The sequence below is a fragment of the Aquila chrysaetos genome, chromosome 8 (genome assembly GCF_900496995.4).
Source record: "Aquila chrysaetos chrysaetos chromosome 8, bAquChr1.4, whole genome shotgun sequence".
NCBI classification, from domain to species: Eukaryota; Metazoa; Chordata; class Aves; order Accipitriformes; family Accipitridae; genus Aquila; species Aquila chrysaetos.
The window spans coordinates 25,661,512-25,681,808 of record NC_044011.1 but is presented as its reverse complement, the minus strand read 5'-3'; the positions used below and the strand labels follow the sequence as shown (position 1 = coordinate 25,681,808).

Sequence of the window (20,297 nt, the reverse complement as noted above, 5' to 3'; positions counted from 1 at the left end):
CCTCACTGCTCCTTGGCTTCCTCTCCAGACACACGGCCCAGTGGCCACACTGTAATGAACCAGAATTAGAGAAGCGCCAAAGTTCAATTCACCTAAGTTCAACATGGCAATTCAAACCCAACACTAGCTGAAACTGATTGTTTTGTGGTTTTTTTAACTTACAAAACCTCTGAGAGAGCAAACCAATCGGCAATGCAGACATGCAAGGGTGACATAAAGGTAATGTAAAAGGTAATACAACTCTAAAAAAAGGCAGAAAAAGAGAGAGATGTATAGAGGTTGCAACCATTTCTTATTTCATTTTGTGAAGGCTAGAAAGTTTACAGTAATCACCTAAGCCTGGTAGAGAATGTGGGGGTGAGAAACACAGGTTCACTCGCATGTGAGAGGGTGAGCATGTGAGTTTGCCTTTAAATTCACAAAAAGAAAGAAAGAAAAAAAATCAGAGAAAAGAAAGATTATCTGTCTCCATTCCTGCCTTAAAGACCACAAAGTTAGCGGACTTTAGTTTTTGGGAGGTTTTGGGGGTTTTTTTTGGATTTTCAGATTAAATCCAATTCTGAAGTTAACCAGTCAACTACAAATTTTGAAATTAATCAGGTCCAACCAATTAAACTAATGATCAAACCCACCAAAGTTACACGATACGAGCATAACACATGCTCAACACATTGCTCAAAGGGCAGCAATCAGTTGCCACACACACACACTAGATATATTTTGCTGCTGAAGTTTGGCAGATGGAAGATACGATATTCTCACTCATTCCTTTCTCTTTCTCTTTTATTGCTTCTTTTCTTGTTCTGTGTTACAGCTCAAGACTACCACCACTTGAATGCCACCACAAAATCCCTAATATTTCATTCCTCTTCCAGAGCTTCAAAAGTGCAGGAGGAAGGCTGCAATACAGATTTTTTTTTTTTTTTTTTTGAAGGCTTATGGGCCTTTACGGGCCTTATGGGCGATCAGTAGATTGAGAGCAGCCCTGCAGAGAAGGACTTGGGGGTGTTGGGTGATGAGAAGCTCAACATGACCTGGCAATGTGCACTTGCAGCCCAGAAAGCCAATCACATCCTGGGCTGCATCAAAAGAAGCATGACCAGCAGGTCGAGGGAGGTGTTTCTGCCCCTCTACTCCACTCTCATGAGACCCCACCTTGGGTACTGTGTTCAGCTCTGGGGCCCCCAATGTAAGAAGGACATGGACCTGCTTGAGCAGCTCCAGAGGAGGGCCACGAAGATGATCAGGGGGCTGGAACACCTCTCCCAGGAAGACAGGCTGAGAGAGTTGGGTCTGTTCAGCCTGGAGAAGGGAAGGCTCCGGGGAGACCTTATAGCAGCCTTCCGTACCTAAAAGGGGCCCACAAGAAAGCCGGATAGGGACTTTTTACAAGGGCATGTAGTGATAGGGCAAGAGGTAATGGCTTTAAACTGAAAGAAGGTAGATTTAGATTAGATGTAAGGAAGAAGTTTTTTATGATGAGGGTGGTGAGGCACTGGAAGAGGTTGCCCAGAGAGGTTGTGGATGCCCCATCCCTGGAAGTGTTCCAAGGCCACGTTGGATGGGGCTTTGAGCAACCTGGTGTAGTGGAAGGTGTCCCTGCCCATGGCAGGGGGGTTGGAACTAGATGATCTTTAAAGTGTCTTCCAACTTAAACCATTCTATGATATGATCATAAAACCATTCAAATTGAACACACGTGCTTTCCTTGATTGTAAATTATTTCATTCCATAAATAGCAACAAACATCTACTACCCCTACGTGACAGATGTGTGCCTCCTGTATTTGAAGAATTAAAAACCTGCAGCACTGAAATTTCAGTTACCTCATGCAACACAATAATAAAATTTAAAAAAAAATAACTGACAAGTTATTTTCCTCCAACAGACAATACCTATTGAAGAACGCACAACCTATGAGATGAATTCAATGCCTGCCAAGCATAGCAAAGACTACATTTTGCCATAATTGTCAATCTTGTTATCCAAGCCAAAAACTTGATTACTTAAGACACAACCCCCCCCCCCCCCCCAAAAAAAAAAAAAAAAAAAAAAAAATCGATGCTACAAAATTTCTAAAGGTAACAACTCACATAGCCACCAAACAGGCACACACCACTACCCCGGTAAAGACAATGATCATCACACTGCAGCAGGACAGTAAAGTGACACTGCCACAACCCCATGAATTCCTCTGCTCTATATTAGCAGGGATGCTCGCACAATCTGCCCCCTCCACCAGTGTGGAAAGCATTTCTTCACTCTGTCTTGCAGCTGTCAAGCACTAATGCACTGTCCCGGCTCAACACAGAGGACAAGCTATGGACTGAGTTTCCGTTTGCTGTGGCTTGTTTGAGACACGGGCAGAGATGCGGTAATCCTGGTGTTTGCATCAAGGAAACCTCAGCAAGCAACTGTAAACCTTAAAACCAAAAAGGTTTCCAGCTACAGAACCTATTCCAGCAAATGCATGGTACGCAAAAAGGTCTCGTGGACCACATGTAAAAGACTCCAGAAGACCACAAGGCCACAAAAAAACCCCATACCAAAACAAAACAAAAAACCCACTCCAAACCAAAAAACCCAACCAACCAACCAAAACAAAACAAAACACCACCACCACCCCCCCCCAAACCACCAAAAACAAAACACCAGGAAAAAACGCAGCCTGGCTCATGGGATTGTGCAGGGCTTCTTCTAGGTAGCCAAAGTACTTTACTTGAAGTAATCCACTTCAACAAGTTTTATAATAATTCTTTAAACCTTCTGGGAGTTGCACATAAAGACATTTAAAGAAAATAGTGAAGGAGCTTCACAACTGACTGAGAATAAGAGAAAGAGAGAGCTCTCAAAGAAGAAAATAGTATGTCTGCAAAGACTACAATGCAACAGTTCCTGGCTCTGAGCCCAGAGCACTATCTGCCTGACTGTGCCATCACCCTGCATCCCACAGGGCAATTACTAGTTTGCAAACTTCCCATCACTACCTTAGAGCCAGGAAATTATTCTACTTCAGATGGTGTTTCAGAATATCCAGAATAGGGGTATAATTTACTTCACTCTGGCAGAAGGGGCCAATGAGGGCAGGGGTGTCTTAAAATGCTTTATATTATCTTTTGGGCAAAGGGGAAAATTCAACCATACTGGTTTGTTTGCTTGTTTATTTGTTTAAATACATGAACCTTGTGTAATTAATCAGAATGTGATCCTAGTGCAAAGTAATTGATACATTTCTTCCCTCATCTTAGAATGTTGAATATTTTTTCCTTCAAAGCTACCATCTCAGTTGGTTTTTCAATGTCACCTCGAAAAAAGCCTAAACTAAAGTAAAGAAGTACATATGGGGTAGTGAGAATTACAAAGATATGAGGTATTCATTTCCCTATGAGGAGGTCATATCACCAGTCAACATGGGATTCCTATTACATACTACTCTGGATGAAGAAAGCCTTTTGACTTTACTCCAAGCCTCAGGCTTGTTCACCATTTAGCATTAGAAAGAAAAAACATTAAAAAAAAAAAAAAAAAAAAAAAAAAAAAAAAAAAACCCAAACCATCAAAACAACCAACACATTGTAGCATGGTATGGACAGAATTAAAAAAAAAAAAAAAAAATTCTTCTAGAGCATTTCATCTTGCCCTAAATAATAAAAGGCAGGAAAGGACAAAAAGAAAGTTAAGTGGCTGCTTAATTGTCAGTATTATTTTTTTTCCAACATATGCATTATTGGGGGCGAGGGGGTCGTGTCAGGGAAAATCCACACAACTAGCAGCATACAATGCTTCACAGCAAAAATTACCTAACAATACATCTTATCAGTGATGAATTGATGACTTCATACTCTTAAGTCAAAGACCCTGACTCTTCAAGGCCCAGTTTCTGAATTGCAGAGATTTTAGTGAACTTTTGGATAATAATTCAATACTGCACTATTACACTTTTTCTCTTATTTACTTTCACTTAGGGATAGTCTGGAAACCCCTAACAGAGCACAATTCATTACTTAATCTTTTCAGAACCTGTATAATGTGATAAAGTATTATCAATTTCTGCTTTCCTTTAACCATCTACTTGAAGCATATATCACTGATTTCTGCCATAACCCTCTTTCATTCATTTCACTTTTCATCTGAATAAAAACATGTTTTAAAGAACAGCCGAGTGGAAAAGTATATCATTGCCAGCTCCTTGATAGTGTGATATTCGCAATATTTCTTCGAAAGGGAGATCTTGCAGAAGCTGATAAAAATATGACAAAATCTGAGCTTCTTGCATAACAAGCAATCATGCTTTCCAACTATAGACAAAAATCCTAAAAAAGAAAAATCTTGACAAAAGGAACCATCCAGAAGTTCTTTATTTACACACCATGATTTAAGTCAATCTTGTATTTCTGAAAAACTGAATTAGGCACTCTGAGGTGGCTGATTAGCAATAGTGTTTTCTCCACTGCCTGACAGCGCCTACTGTATGACAGGGAGGGGAATGCTACAGGCTTTTCATAATCTTGGTAATCAAGGTTAATATAAAATCTGCATACCACCTTGCTGATGATTAGAATGTTTCCTGGTAGAGCGCTGAGGTTAAAGACACATATATTTCATCAGAAATTAAACACTGGCTAAAAATATTACATATTTATCTCAAAGTAGGTCTTCATGAGTTTACAGCCAGTCAGTTTTCCACCTGAGACTTTTGGGTAATTAAAGATAATTTATAACATGGACTCATAGAGCACATTAACCTCCAAATCTTTCATTGCCTTTGGAAATGCCAAGCATCTACTAAATTTTCATCACCTTGCCCTGAAAATATCCACTATCTTGCAGGGAACAGTGAAAAAAGACAAAATGCTCATCAGCTTCGTTGACACTATGCTATTCAATGGAAAGAGAATTGAACATCTTGTACATATAGTCATGCAGTTCCTGACAATACTCCAGTGCTTCAAGTATGACATTTCTACCTTAGTTTTTAAGTTCAGATCATACATTTAGCAAAGGAAACCCAGAACATGGTAGAACAAAAGAAAGCTGCTCAGAGACTGTAATGTAACAGAAAGCAAAGTAGTGGAAAAGAGAGTGTTGAAAAACTTAAAGGAAAAGGGAAGGAGTAAACATAGAAAAGCAGGTTATTTTCTAAAGAGCTACATTATTGCTAAAATTTTCTTTTTAGACATACGAACACTTTAGTTTTAAAATTCTGCAAATTCATTTTTTCTACAGCATCGGACTAAGGACAGAGCAACATAAGTGATTGCTCAGTCTCCATAGTTCCTTAGCCTGTAAAAACCAAGGTGTCCAAAGTGATTTCTTCTACGTCCCTGCTGGAATGAAGTTGTTGGTGTTTTGTGGAGGCAGAGCCGTCTCTGCTTGCAATGGAGAAGTACAACTTGGGTCACTGACTTGACAAGGCTGACAGTTTTTACCTGATTAACAATAATCTCTGCTATTTTTAATTGTAAAAATTCTTTGATACTACTTTATCATATTTGCCTTTTTTTGATGTAGCAGACCCCAAAACAAATTAGGTATCTCCAAAATAGGCTAGCAAAAATTAAATCCACCAAGCTAGGAAAGCTATTATACACATCTCCATACGACAATTTAAAAGTTGTGAAGAAAAAAAAGGGGGGACACACAACACAACAGACAAGGGAGAGGACAACAGCATATATCACCATCATTCCCTTACCCCTCAGGAACTTCCTGTGCTCATAAATGAACTAACTCTGGATGGAAAAAAAGCACGTTGTGGCTAGCCTGCAGAACATACCCTGCTGAAACGATGCCACAGACCTTAACTAACAGTCATAACCAGCACTGTCATTTCTAAGGAAAAAAAAAAAAAAAAGAGCATCCATGAAATCTGCAATGCTTAGGTGGGACTGAAAACCTGAAGGATGGTACCCTCAGCCATGACGGGGCTTGTTTGGGCAACGCTCGTTTTCACTCTGTGCACTATGGTTTTCCAGTTTGAAGACTGGAATGAGACAGTATTTGTAGAAGTCCTTTGAGAGCTGTAAGTGCTTTGTGATCTACAGAACTTAATTATTAAAATGTTGCTGGTAATCACTCTGCTGGAACTTAATCTTTCTTTGTCCTCACCAAATTGATAAACATCTCAGAAGAAATGAGACAGAAATGTGACAGATATGCCTGCACACTTTCATGTTTATCCTAACAGATAGAAAAAGATGGTGTTTTGTTTGTACTAACAAGTCTTGGAGAAGCAATAAGAAAGTTCATTATAAAAAAGCATTTCTCTGAGTAACTCTTCAATAAACTGTATAAAGAAAGAAAGTCTTTTGATTAAGTGCTGTCTAGCAAGTAACAGTCAGGAAGGAGAACACTTAGGGGACTACAAAGCATTTCTGACATGAAAGCAACGTCATTCCTACTTGGACATATATATCCAAAGGGGTTCAATTTTCAATCATTAGTGACAGTGGTAAGCAGTGAGACAGTCAAAAGTGCTTCTAACTCATGAAAACTATGGAGGAAAGAAGGAAAAGAAACAAACAGATGTATAAGCCATTTCTTTGTGTATTAACGAACTAGGAACAAAACAGCTTATGGACAGTCACCTGAAATTCTTAAAAGCCACCGAGTAGTCTCAAAGGAGTTATTCCACAAAAGGAGTGCTAAAGAATGATGCACCTACACGAGGAGCATTTCAGTGACTTATGCTACCTACCAAACACAAGCTGCTGCAAGTTTAAGGAAAAAAAAAAAAGCTGTCTCAGTTTAATAAATATTAGTTTTCTTTAATTATAAAGCTAGCCAACCTTTTACTAACACATTTTACTAAACAATTTTTATATCTCTGCTAGAATAGCAGAGCCACTCACCAAAACAAAAGTTCTAATTCATACTTTATTTCTGAGAATCCTTAGAAACTGGAAGAATTTAAAAAGCTTAATTTGTAAATTCCGGTTTTTAAAAGTCTAAAAATATGTTCCCCAAGTTAGATTGAAATGATGACAAGGGGAAAAGAGTCAAGAGAAATGGGCATAGGGCTGGTAGTGGCAGATGAAGTTAAGTCCTCACTTCTTCAGCCAGAACAAAAACTTCCACAGAATATGAACAGACTGGTTTAGGTAACCACAGAATATAAAAAATACATTCAGTCTGCCTAGGAATACAGAGACAATTTAAGTACACATCCACTTGGGGGGGGCCGCTATAAAAGAGGCCTTTGCCCTTTGTATAAAACTTAACCATGCCTTAGCAGTTCAGGCTAAAGGTCTACTTACCCCAACATCTTTTCTTTAACAGTGGTCATAACAAAAGGTAAGAACAGGGCAGGAATGCACATCACTTCTCTGTGCCCCCCAAAACTTTCTCTGCTCCTCCAGCTATTTTCAGCTCATGAGACTTACTGGACTTGTTTGCCTAATTACTGATTTCTAATAGTTCTCTTTCAAGAACTTGCCCAGCATCTCCTTAAGCCTACATACTCCTCTGGCATCCACAACAGCTACTTCTGACAGAGACTTTTATGGATCTACAGCCTGCTGTGTGACCCACCTCCGTTTGCTTCTTTTCAGTCTGGCTCCCTGTTTTGGGTTTGTGTGGCGAGGTTTTGGTAGCAGGGGAGGGGCTGCAGGGGTGGGTGGCTCCTGTGAGAAGCTGCTAGAAGCTTCCCCAGCTCCAAGACGGACCCGCCTCTCGCCAAGGCTGAGCCCATCAGCAACAATGGTAGCGCCTCTGGGATAACACAGATAAGAATGGGAACTTGCAGTTTTGGAAGTAGGATGCGAGAGAAACCCCTATACAGACACCGAGGAAGGAGGGGGAGGAGGTGGATGCCCCTGCAGCCCGTGGTGAGACGGCAGGCTGTCCCCCTGCAACCCATGGAGGTGAGTGGTGGAGCAGATGCCCACCTGCAGCCTGTGAAGGACCCCATGCTGGAGCAGGGGAAGTGAGGAGTCCTCCCCCTGAGGAGGAAGGAGCAGCAGAGACAACGTGTGATGAACTGTCCCCAATCCCCATTCCCTGTCCCACTGTGCCACCGGGGGGAGGAGGTAGAGAGAACCGGGAGCAGAGTTGAGCTGGGAAGGAGGGAGGGGTGGAGGGAAGGTGTTTTAAGATTTGGGTTTTACTTCTTATTATCCTTGTTTTGATTTGATTGGCAGTAAATTAAATTGATTCTGTTTTTTCCCCCAAGTTGATCCTGTCTTTTGCCCGTGACCATAATTGGTGAGTGATCCCTCCCAGTCCTTGTCTCAAGCCATGAAGCCTTTCATTATATTTTCTCCTCCTCATCCCACTGGCAGGGGGAAGAGTGAGCGAGCGGCTGTGGTGCTTTGTTACCAGCTGAGCTTAAACCACAACATTGCCCCACCAGACCAAAAAGGCCCCTAATTCTTGAACTGGAAGAGGATTCCCCTTCATGCCAGCGATGGTTTTGCAGAACTCTATCATATTCCCCTGAACTGTGTCTTTTTCCAGACCAGAGAAACTTAGCCTATTTGAGCATTGTGTCTCATGCATGGCTACAAACTGCTCTTCTGGCACTCAACTCTTTTACTCATGCTGAGATTTCCACAAGATGACTTTCACTGTCTCGCAATTCAACATCCAAGACTTACAGAGCAAGTTTTCACATTAAGTGGTTGGCTGCTTATCAATGTTTTTTAAAATTTTCAATATAACACTTTCTATATTATATTCTTACCTATTTAGTCAACAAACTTACACTAGTTCCAAATTTTATTCATCCAGTATGTCTTTGATATTATTTTAAGTAATTTTCTGTATTCCAATATATTTTAAATAAAATCCTTTGAAAATATCAGTCCTTTGGAATGCTTCCTTTTTTTAAAGGCCTTCTCTGGATCTGGATTTTCTTGATGCTACATAGTGTTCAAAGGTTAGGGACGACATACAGTCAAGGTCTTATAAATAGGAAGTAGGAGTCTGGGAGAGTGGCTTTCTTCTTAAGTTGCCTTATAACTCAATTCTACGCAGTTCATACAGGCTTTACGTACTTCTGTACTTTCCACTAGCATTCCACTTGTTGCTTTCCTTTCTCAGCTGTATCAACTGACTAAATCAAATCTAATCCCCTGCTTTCCCAAACTTTTCTGCATGCAGCTTGTTTACAGTCTCACATGTCTGCAAGTTTCAAATAGTGATCTGATATCCAAAAAGGCAACAAATTCTCATATTTCACAAGAAATCTGTTTCCTACCTTATCTGGCATATGGCCCAACTGTACACACCGTTAGTGAATCTTCAGTCTACTATTACAGTTTAAAGATGTTTTAAGATCATCAAGGAAAATAACTTTCCAAGATCTTTGAGCAATTTCAACTTTTATAAATCCTATAAACCATCAATATTAAAATAAAAACCAGATTCATCATACAAATCAGGATTCACAATTAAGCAAGAAAATTATTTTGTTTTCTACAGTTTTCCTGCACTTTTTAAAATGGTCACTGTCATGGTTTAACACCAGCCAGCAACTAAGCACCACGCAGCCACTCACTCACTCCTCCCCCCTCCCAGTGGGATGTGGAGGAGAATCAAAAAACCCAAGTAAAACTCATGGGTTTAGTGATTAAACCGTTCTTATCTCAAGTAAAATATAATAATAATAATAATAATAATAATCATAATCATAATCATAATCATAATCATAATAGTAATAATTAAATAATAATAATTATGATGATAATAATTACGATGATCAAAAGTAATATAACAAAAAGAGATAAATTAGACTCAAGGAAAGACAAGTGACACATAATGCAGTTGCTCACAACCTGCTGACTGATGCCAGAGCAGCAATCCGCCCCTCCTGGCCAACTCCCCCCCAGTCATATACTGAGCATGATGTTCTATAACATGGAATATCACTTTGGCTAGTTCGGGTCAGCTGTCCCGGCCATGCCCCCTCCCAGCTTCTTGTACACCTGCTTGCTGGCAGAGCATGGGAAACTGAAAAATCCTTAACTTAAGATAAGCTCGACTTAGCAATAACTAAAACATCAGTGCGTTATCAACATTATTCTCACACTAAATCCAAAAGACAGCACTGTACTAGCTACTAAGAAGAAAATTAACTCTATCCCAGCCAAAACCAAGACTGTCACATAAAATCATAGAATCATTTAGGTTGGAAAAGACCTTTAAGATCATTAAGTCCAACTGTCAACCATGCCCACTAAACCATGTCCTGAAGTGCCACATCTACGCATTTTTTGAACACCTCCAGGGCTGGTGACTCCACCACTTCCCTGGACAGCCTGTTCCAATGCCTGACAACCCTTTCAGTAAAGAAATTTTTCCTAATATCCAATCTAAACCTCCCTTGCCGCAACTTGAGGCCATTTCCTCTCGTCCTATCTCCAGCCACCTGACAGAAGAGACCAGCACCCACCTCACTACAACCCCCTTTCAGGTAGTAGTAGTAGAGAGCGGTAAGGTCTCCCCTCAGCCTCCTCTTCTCCAGACTAAACAGCCCCAGTTCCCTCAGCGGCTCCTCATAAGACTTGTGCTCTAAACCCTTCACCAGCTTTGTTGCCCTTCACTGAACACGCTCCAGCACCTCAATGTCTTTCCTGTAGTGAGGGGCCCAAAACTGAACACAGAACTCGAGGTGCGGCCTCACCAGTGCCGAGTACAGGGGGACAATCACTTCCCTGCTCCTGCTGGCCACGCTATTTCTGAAACAGTCACGCATCATTAGTCTTCCTGAGCTGATAAAAGAATTTCTTCTTGGTGCAGTTCAGTATTTTTACTTTGCTAGCTATAGTTCCAAGTGTAACCATCACTCCTATCAAGCCGGAATCCTAGCCAGCCTCTTTGTTAAACTACTGAGCATCATTACTGTATAATGAAGTTCTAAAGAACCATAAAGAAACCAAATAATTCATTTTTTACAAGTTTGAGATTTATGGTTCCAAGTTAAGAGTTTCTTTAGCAGTTTCTGATCAAAGGCTACAAAAAACAGAGAGATGTAATATAAAACCAAAACTGGAAAGCCCATGGTTCAGACTGCAAAGTGGACATTTAACTGAGCAAGGATGTGACCCTGTGGTCAAGGGACTTTTGGGAGACAGTGTTCAAAAACAAACAAATAAAAACCAAAACAAAAACCCAAATTCAAAAAGGATGACATAGGTAGCAAGAGAAGTGGAAAATGACTGTGACAGAAGCAGAAAGGAAGAGACAGCCCTCAGCAATTGGATAATTCCTACTATGCAAAGCAGGAGAGAACTTGGGGAAATGAAAAGAAGCATTAGACAAAACAATGCATTCAGACAGGAATAAATATCTCAACTAAAATAAATTAATGAGTTACAGGAGTAACCAACACAGACAACAGAGACACAAAACTCCCAGACAGTAACAAAGTTTAAACAACAAAAGTCCCAAAATATTTTTCCTTTGCAGCAAACTCGAGGCAGGTCAAAGGTGGCGTATTTCCAACAGAGTGATAAAAAAAGATTCCAGAACTGACAAGGATCAAAATCAAATCATATCCTTGATCCCAAGGGATTCTCTAATCAAACCCTTTTCCTTGACAGTTCATCCACATGTTAAACAAGCAGAATAGAAGATGCAGATGCCTTGCTAGAAGGAGAAATAAGACAGATCATACCATTACATGACTGCCGAAACTCCCCAAGTGCAAAATATGACAACTGAAGAGTTACAGACCCCATGCTTGGAGAAACACACGGGAACAGTCCTAATGTGGAATTAACAGTAGAATTTCATGTCATACTCACTGTAGACACTAGAAGCTTAAATCATTGCAAAAAACCCACAGGGACTAAGAGGAATATGGAAAGGCACTACTTCAGTTCTTAAGCTCAAAGTTCTTGAACCACAAATAGGCTCAAGGCTGGAAGTGTATTCTGGGGGAGGCATGACCATGAGTTTGTCCTGTTTGTGAACTCTTCTACAAGCTTCTGCTGTTATCTGCCATCAGAGACAGGATATGAAGCTAAACAAAAATTCTGTTTGATCCACTAAAGCTATTGTAATAAACTGTACTACGTTTTGTCAGAAAATGAATAAATAATTAAAAAAAAAAAAAGAAATCGCTCAACAGAATACAGTTAAAGAAAGGCAAGTAAATGGATTATTTAAAAGCAATAATAATAATCCCATAAGTAAAAGGAAATGTTAAGTCCATACAAAAACGTATAAACTGTATCTATACTGTGTACTAGAGTTACATGCAAAACACTCTGCTTGTTTTGAACAGGAAGCAATAAAGCTTCAAGAGAGCACAGCGGAACACAGAAATGCTTTTTAGGAGCTAATTAGCCTAGATGCACCACTTTATTAGTACTATTAACATGGCCATCCTGCTAACTTCCAAGTCACCATATGAGACTTCCTTATAACATAACCTGTGCTATTCAGCCCCTGCTAATCTCTACTCTCTTCCTTCACTTAAAAGTGAAGGAAATGGCAGTGAAGTTGACCTGATTAACAAAGTACATGCAAACAGTTGTGCTCCGCAGTGATCTTTAGCAGTGACCTTGCTTGTACAGGCAGGGATCCAATTCCCACTTTAGTAAAGAACCACTTCCATCTTGTTATAAAAATCAGTGCGTATTTCCCTCAGTGCTAGCTAAACTCATTGACCAGCAGGTAGATCAAAGTGCTAAAATCACGAGCTAGAGCTCCACAGCAAAGAACTCTTATGAGAAAAATGAAAAAAGATTTCCATGCTGAAGAATAACTCAAAGCTAACAATAAAAACAAACAAAAAAAGAAGAACAACAACAAAAACCAATGAAGAGCAATGTTGACTTTGACACCTCAAAGGACCACTTAAAACTGCAAAAATACCAACCCTGTTTGTGCAAACAAGAAGGCGTACACGGACAGCATGCAGATTTCCCCTCCTGTTCCTAAAAGCAATTGTGCAAGTCATACACAAATCACGGCAGGTTGCATTAACAGTTCTCCAGTCCTGCTCCAGATTTATTTTTAATTTATAAATAAACTGTGTTACACATGATTTCAATACTCTGCTGGATGACCAAGCAAGGGAAAGAATGAATTAAGTGCAGTCTATAGAGAGATAATGTGAAGGCTATAATGCAAGTGAAAAATGGCCATGTTGCTAAGATAAGGCCCCAACCACCAATCTCGTTGTCAAGCCTGGCCATCTGTCAGCAGAAACCTGATTTACTGCATATAATACTGCTATACTTGATTACTACTATACTGCTATAAAAGGCTCCTGGTTTTTTTTAAGCACACCAAAAGCTACTTTCTAGCAACATAAAAGGGTTAATAAAACACCTCCTCAGAAGCCAAGCTTTATGAAACCAGGTTTCAGAACTTTAAATCAAATTTCACCCAGTTTCAATGTCACTGATAGATTAAATTCCTTTTTAAATAAAAATATTAAAAACACGGAAACAAAAACTAAAGAAAAACATAAAGTGATAGTAAATTACATCAGTTTCACCATATAAGTAAGGCTGCTTGCATTGATGCTGATGCTTATTTCTTTAGGGACATTATTTTCATCGTGGGCAATTGCGAAGAACTTTAGAAAAGGCACTTTAAGAAATATTCCTACAATACCACTAGTCAAAAAAAAAAAACCCAAAACATTAAAAAAGAGGCCACTTTGCTTCATTTGATAACTAGTCTGGATATCCAAACTGTTTGCAAGAGCACTAATGACCTGAAGCATCCTTAGACAGGAGGCCTGTAAGCACTACGTACAACAGTGACATAACACCTCATGGTATAACAACTCAGATGAGTGCATCTAATCCAACTCTTCCCCCTCCTATACGCCAGGACAAAAATGCCTGTGTATGAGATTCATCCTTCACATCAAATACCCACTGAGCGAAACAGCTGCAGGTACTTTCTCAGGTTAATCAAACAAATCAAATAACAGCATCCAGTAATAAAAAGACGATTTTTCTCTCTAAACAACAGCCCTACACTGCAGGTGGTTTTGTCCCATAGTGAGCAAACAGGAGAAAAACACGTCCTGAGCAGCTGCTCATTAGGTGAGCACCATTCTGTCTGCACAGCAAATGAAGCAAATGTCATGTGGGAAAAAACCACAGTTTACAGTCATGTAATTAGACACAGTAACACAGGCATATCCAAAAGAGGAGGGAAGACAGGTACAAATTACAGTTGCACAGGCAATTTATTTCTGGGAGTTTATCATTTTTGATGTTCCTGGACTTTAACCTTACAATTTCTTTTAATGAGGCTTGTTTCCAGCCCATTTTTTTCCTATTATACAGTAACAGGTAACTTTGAACGATCACGTCCTATAAAAAATACCCATCCCCAATTAATTATTTATTCTGAACAGAACATTTTATTTAAGGACACTAGGAAAATACTCTATCAGAACAGACCAAAATGAACACAAACTGCATAGAGCCTCACCATAAATGTTAAAAAGTGGTGAGAATTTATTGCAAGCTTACCTGATACTCATTGGGCCAGAAAGTGCTGACAGCCAACTCAGCTCGAAGCCAGTCTTTGCCAGTGGAGCCGGTGACGTTCCAGATGGGATTAGCCAGTGGCCCTTTGTTCACCCTAACCAGGATGTTCAAAGTGCCCGGGTTTGCTCCGTTCTTGCTGTACAGAAGGTAGCTGAAATCGATGCAGTGAGTATCATTTTCTTTCATCGTTGGAAGTTGGAGTCGAGTCTTTTCTCCGGGGTCATGGTCTGAGGAAATCACTATCATATATGATCCTAAAGAAAGGGGGAGTGGGAAAGGAAAAAAACCAAAACAGTAGTAAGGAAAAGATAAATGCTAAGAAACTGATTGTTCACTGTGAAAAAGGATAGAATGATAGGTTCTCATGTCCCAAAACTTCAAAATTCAACCAGCAAGAAATCCAGCAAGCTATAAAATGCCTAGAAACATCACTAAAGCAGTATCTACAGAGGACATCACATATCTCTGAGAACCTATCCAGATGCTTCCACCTACTAACTTTTCTTTCTCTTGTTTTAGGATCAGATAATTGGAAATAGGATCACAGACAGACTGAATAAAAATAATGAGAGGAGCAAAGGATCATCATTATTCTGAAGTCACTGAGGTCAAAATTCTCTCAACTTGCTCCACAGGTTTCCTGAAAATGAAAAATACAGAATAATAAGGTCCATGTTCCTCCATGCAGCTTTATCACACTTTTTTCTACCCAGAAGAGGAGGCAGATTTGAATTTTAGATACATTAGCAATAGAAATAGCTCACTTAAGACAGCAAGCCACATTTGTCCTGAAAAGTTCGGTTTGCTGCTCCATTGGCCAATGGATTTGAAGGGATAACAGAAGTTTCTAGAGCTGGAAGAGAGCCCATCTTGTAAATTTATTTTACCAGTATACAGAAGACGGAACAGGCTGAGCCTGTCTAGCTACAAAGGCAGAAAGCAGAAATCAGATGTTTAAACAGGTTATACAGGACATAATGCTGAAACAGTTTTTCCTGTTGCTCTGCAGAATGGACAGTAAAGACAGGGCTACCATCTATGCTAGCCCTAGAGCAGCCCAATTTCTTCAAGAGCAACAACTCCATACCAGGTACTATCTAGTAAATGAACCCCACAGAACAAAGCTTCTGAGACGTGCCAGGCAAAACTTTACAACCAAGTGAGAAAATCCAACTCAGTATACAATCTGAATCCTACCTGCAGGAAGGTGTCCTAACCTGAACTTGCCTACCCTCCTGCTTAATGATTCCAGAAACTTCACGTTGACAGATTTTCCTTCTACTTTAAGTCCTAAAGAGCACCACAATAAAGAGCCCTTCCTCCTGAATTAGGTTCAGATGAAGTCCATCAAAAATAAAGTTCAAAAATTAACCAAAATTTTAAAAAAATCATAGATTTGTGAGCATTTGCCCAAATGAGTAGACTCACAGAAGTCCTGAGAATATATACACGAATAAGCATTTATTGGTGAAAAATCTTCTCTTAAGTATATATTTGTATAAATTATGATCATTCTGTATGTCAAGTTTTGTTTTTTGATTTTTAGGCAGCAAAGAACTACTGTGTTCTAGCATGTCCTAAACAGCTGTATTAACTATTCTGAAAACTGTTGACAAGCTGTTGCTCAGGGAAATATAAAAATTTATGTATATGGATTAAGTGATCTGTGTGACATGCTAATTTACTAGCCTGCAAACCAATTCTGTGCTAAAAAATTTATAACAAAACAGAAAGCAATACTATAGAATGAAAGCAGCTCTTATTAAAGTACTGTGCTGAGATCTTTATTTGAATACTAAGCTTAAAAAAAAAGTTTAAAGAAAATTCTACTATAATGTAATATAAGCAACTAGTTCATATTTAGAATGATATACAGAATCCATTATTGAATTTATTTTTTATTAGAGAATTTGGCAAAGTATCAGTTTCTGATGATCTCTTCACCATTAACACCTGTTTATAAAGACACAAAGGAATCATATTATACTATTTAGATTTGCTGTTATTAGAAGTCTTTCATGATTATTGGCTAGAATTAATTGACAATTGCACAAGAGCCGCTCAAAAAAGCGCTTGTAAACCACATCCACTGGTGTGCAGTTTTTACACCCCTTGACTCTAGAATAAACTCAGTAATATGCTTGTTTGTAATCTCTATCTTAATCATACATATGCTCTTATAAGCACCTGATTATTCATGATTGACACACTACAGAATAATATTTTCAAAGTCCTGTTAATAAATACTATGCATGTGGCTGGGGGATGTTGTATGTCAGCAATTTGGGGATTTTTTCTACATAAGAGTTAGAAAACTGAGAAGGATCAGGGAAAAATTACAAAGACTGCTTTCCACACTGTTAGCACAGATTCTCCATAGCCGTCTACATTGCCTGTTAGCTTTTGTTACATTTATCTTACAAATATTTTTAAGCAATACACAAAAAGCCACTGATTTTTTCCTACACAAAATAAACATTTATTTTTAACATTTCTAAAGCTAAGATCAGGAAGCAGGTAAACCCTCCAAATTTTCTGAAGGGAATCTGGGAAGGGGGAAGAAAGGAACAGAATATAAGAATTGACCTTTGCAGAATTTTTGAAACGTTGTTTCTTTCAATGTATCTCAAGATAAAACCATTGGGAGGAAAAGAAAATCACAATCAAATTATAACAAATAAACTAGAATAAACAAGGTCTTATTCCTATAGTAAGATAATTTGCTATAGCCTTTGGAAGCTCCAACATACATTTTTCTGCATATCAACACATTTTATAGTATTCCAGTTTTTCAACCTCATTTTTCATCATTTACAGATACTTAGCAGTAAATTTGCATATATCTATCTACATGTGTTAATGCTACAGCATTTCATGAAAGCTCCAGACAGCGTTCATAAACCATTTATCACAAAGCAAAAGCATCTGTTCAGCATCTCGCGAACTACTTCCCCTTGCCCCCCTTCTTTAAACTTAAGAGGCTATATCCCATGAATGTACACAACCTTGCTCTTTCCTCAGTTGTCTACCTACTCCAAGAAAATCAGAAGCCTATGCCAAAGTAAACTATACATCAAATTTACATCTTTGAAAAAACACAGAAAATATTTTCTTACATCCTTTATAATAAAGTCATTCTTTATTTGTAAAGAAATACTATAGGATTGAAAGAGTTGGGGGTTTTTTCCCATTTATACATGCTTGTAATATGCTATGTCAAAACTTAAACCCTTAAGCAAAACTTAAGCCATACTCTTTCTACAGTTTCTTTTAAACAAATATTTCCTTTAACACTGAAAACTCTATTTTGTAGTACTATGCACGTAGCACAGGTTTCTGTGCAATCTATTAAAATAAATGAGGCCACATAAATATGAATAATAGAAATTACAGAAAGGATAGTGTTTGAAACAAAACATTTATAATTAGATGTCCAGCAAACTTTGAGGTAGTATAGCATTGATGAGATCAAGCTATAAAGTTTTCGGATTTGAAAAGTATTGGCTAATGCTAGACTACTTTATAAAGCAAGGCCCTCTGGAAGAAGGACCACAGTGGGGATGCATCCTTATGAAAATAAGTACTCACAGTATTAGCACCAAGTGCCCCTTCATGTACCAAAACAAATGTACGTATTTCATAAATGTTATGAGACATGAAGTAAAAAGATTAAATAAAACCAGTGTCAAAAGATTTTCCTTTCTTTTTAAAATAATTAATTAGCTATAGAGAATGGGAACTGTGTTGATTTGAGGAAGAAAGTAATTTATAATGCTATCCAAATAAACATCAAAATATATGGGTATTATAAACAAGACTTTCAAAGACAACATATGCTCCAGGGTACGCACAGATATTGGCACACAGAGATCCCAGGTGGTCAGGCAGACATCTGACCTGTTCTCATGTACAGCTAACGCGAGCCCAGCTGACCATGTAAATGGGCAGACAGCATTTATATTTATGTACAAACGATAAAACATAGGCATAACTGCATATGGGAAAAAAAAAGTCACAGAGGAAATAAGTCTGTAATATTGTATTATTACCAAGTCAAAAGTTTTCTATTAATAGATATACTTAATAAAGGGATGACAAAACAGCCAAGACGCCATTTCACAGAGCTAACCAACAACTTGGATTATTATTATTGGTAAGACTGGCAAGATACAAAATCAAGAGGTAGTATGTAAACCTCGGCAAACTTCTTCAAGCAACAGAGAACAATTACACAGATATTTAACATTCAAACAGAGAGAAATAACGAGAGGACAGGTGATTGCAAGCTAGATGGTAAGATATTATCGGACTTGGTGGAAATGCAAAGTATAAATGAGGGAAACACTCACAATCTTATTAATCCCCAAGATTAACTAACTATTTGAGATTTTGAATAAGAGTGTAGAGCAAATGTTAGAGCTAACTACTCACAACGGTGCTCCCAGCTGGAGCAGGGGAACAGGGTGAGGAGGAAGGAGCAGCAGAGACCAAATGTGATGGATTGACTGCAACCCCCAGTCCCTATCCCCCTGTGCTGGGGGCGTGGAGAGGAAATCAAGCTAATTTTTCGCCAAGTTGAGTCTGTTTTGCCCTTGACAGTAACTGGTGATTTACCAAAGAAGTGATCTTCCTGTCTTTATCTAGACCTGTGGGCTTTTCCACCTTATTTTCTCCCCTTGTGCTGTTGAGGAAGAGAGCAAAAGAGCAGCAGGGTGGGGGTCTGACCAAGGTCAACTCACCACAGTTGCCAAAAGGGAAGGAGTTAGATAGTGTTAGCTAACCAGTTACTGTAAATGCAGCTAACTGCATATACTAGCTGTTTTATTAAATCCCAGTGGAGACAGGCTCTGTGATTTTTCCCATTGTTATTGACCTAACAGATCAAGCACAAGCAGAGGTAAAACACTAAATACACCTACTTCCCTTGCAGACAAGAAAGAAAAAGAACCCCCCCCCAAAAAAAAAAAAACCAACTGACCTGTGCTCTGTTTCCAGTAGAATTTTACAAGAAGAATATCAATGCAACTGAATTGCCTCATTAAACCCCCAAATGTTAATAAATAAATAAATCCATATTTTAGGCAATGAAGAAAGAGAAACTTACCATGAAAAAGCAAAAGTTCATTTTTTCTTCTTACAAGACAGAAAGGATGAATTTCATCTTTGGATGATGCCGTAAGAAATGAGAGGTGAAAATTATCCAAAGTCACTGCTGAGCTCTGAACAAAAGAGCCATTGCTCTTACCTATTCATTTCACTGTCTATTTTTTACCATGCCCAAGCACAAAGTCTTTAGTTACTCTGGCAGTAGGGCAGTTACAAAATGCATCGTAAGTCATCAGTAACATTTTTCTTGAAACACATAGTTTGACATTGATGCTGCTTCACCCTCCTTTCAGTAATTCCCAAAAGTCTTCCCCATCCGCGTCAGTTTACAATCTTTAAAATTCATAATGCATGTTCTCTTTCCCCCAACACACTTAAGTGCTAATTTTTCCTACTTACACGTAGTTTGTATTTCTCTAAATCAAACTCCACCCTCTCATTTTTGCTCTTCTCCTCTTAAGTGCCTTCAATTTATTTGCCAGTTAATAGCTCCTAATATTATTCCTGATGTAAAAGGTCAATCCAATTCTCTCCTGCACAGAATAGAAACATCAGAGTATGAAACAGCTAAATGGCACTGCCTCCTGAGCCTTTACCCAGCTCACGCCAGGAATTCAACTTTAGGATCTGACTTTCAGGAATATTTTGATGCCTATTCAGCACTTACTCATGAACCCGCTAAAAGGCATCTACATAGGTATGGAGTAAGAGACATCAGACTTTTCCTTAGCC

The 20,297-nt window shown here is 38.8% G+C and overlaps 1 protein-coding gene across 19 annotated transcripts in view; it reads right to left on the bottom strand.

Moving 5' to 3' along the window:
* The window catches only part of PTPRK (protein tyrosine phosphatase receptor type K), a 417,047-nt gene that overhangs the window by 261,795 nt on the left and 134,955 nt on the right, over positions 1-20,297 (bottom strand). For all 19 annotated transcript variants that reach the window (XM_030022191.2, XM_030022195.2, XM_030022192.2 and 16 more), the window contains exon 3: positions 14,442-14,713. In XM_030022191.2, the coding sequence (XP_029878051.1) occupies positions 14,442-14,713 (272 nt within the window). The remainder of the gene's footprint in view (positions 1-14,441; positions 14,714-20,297) is intronic.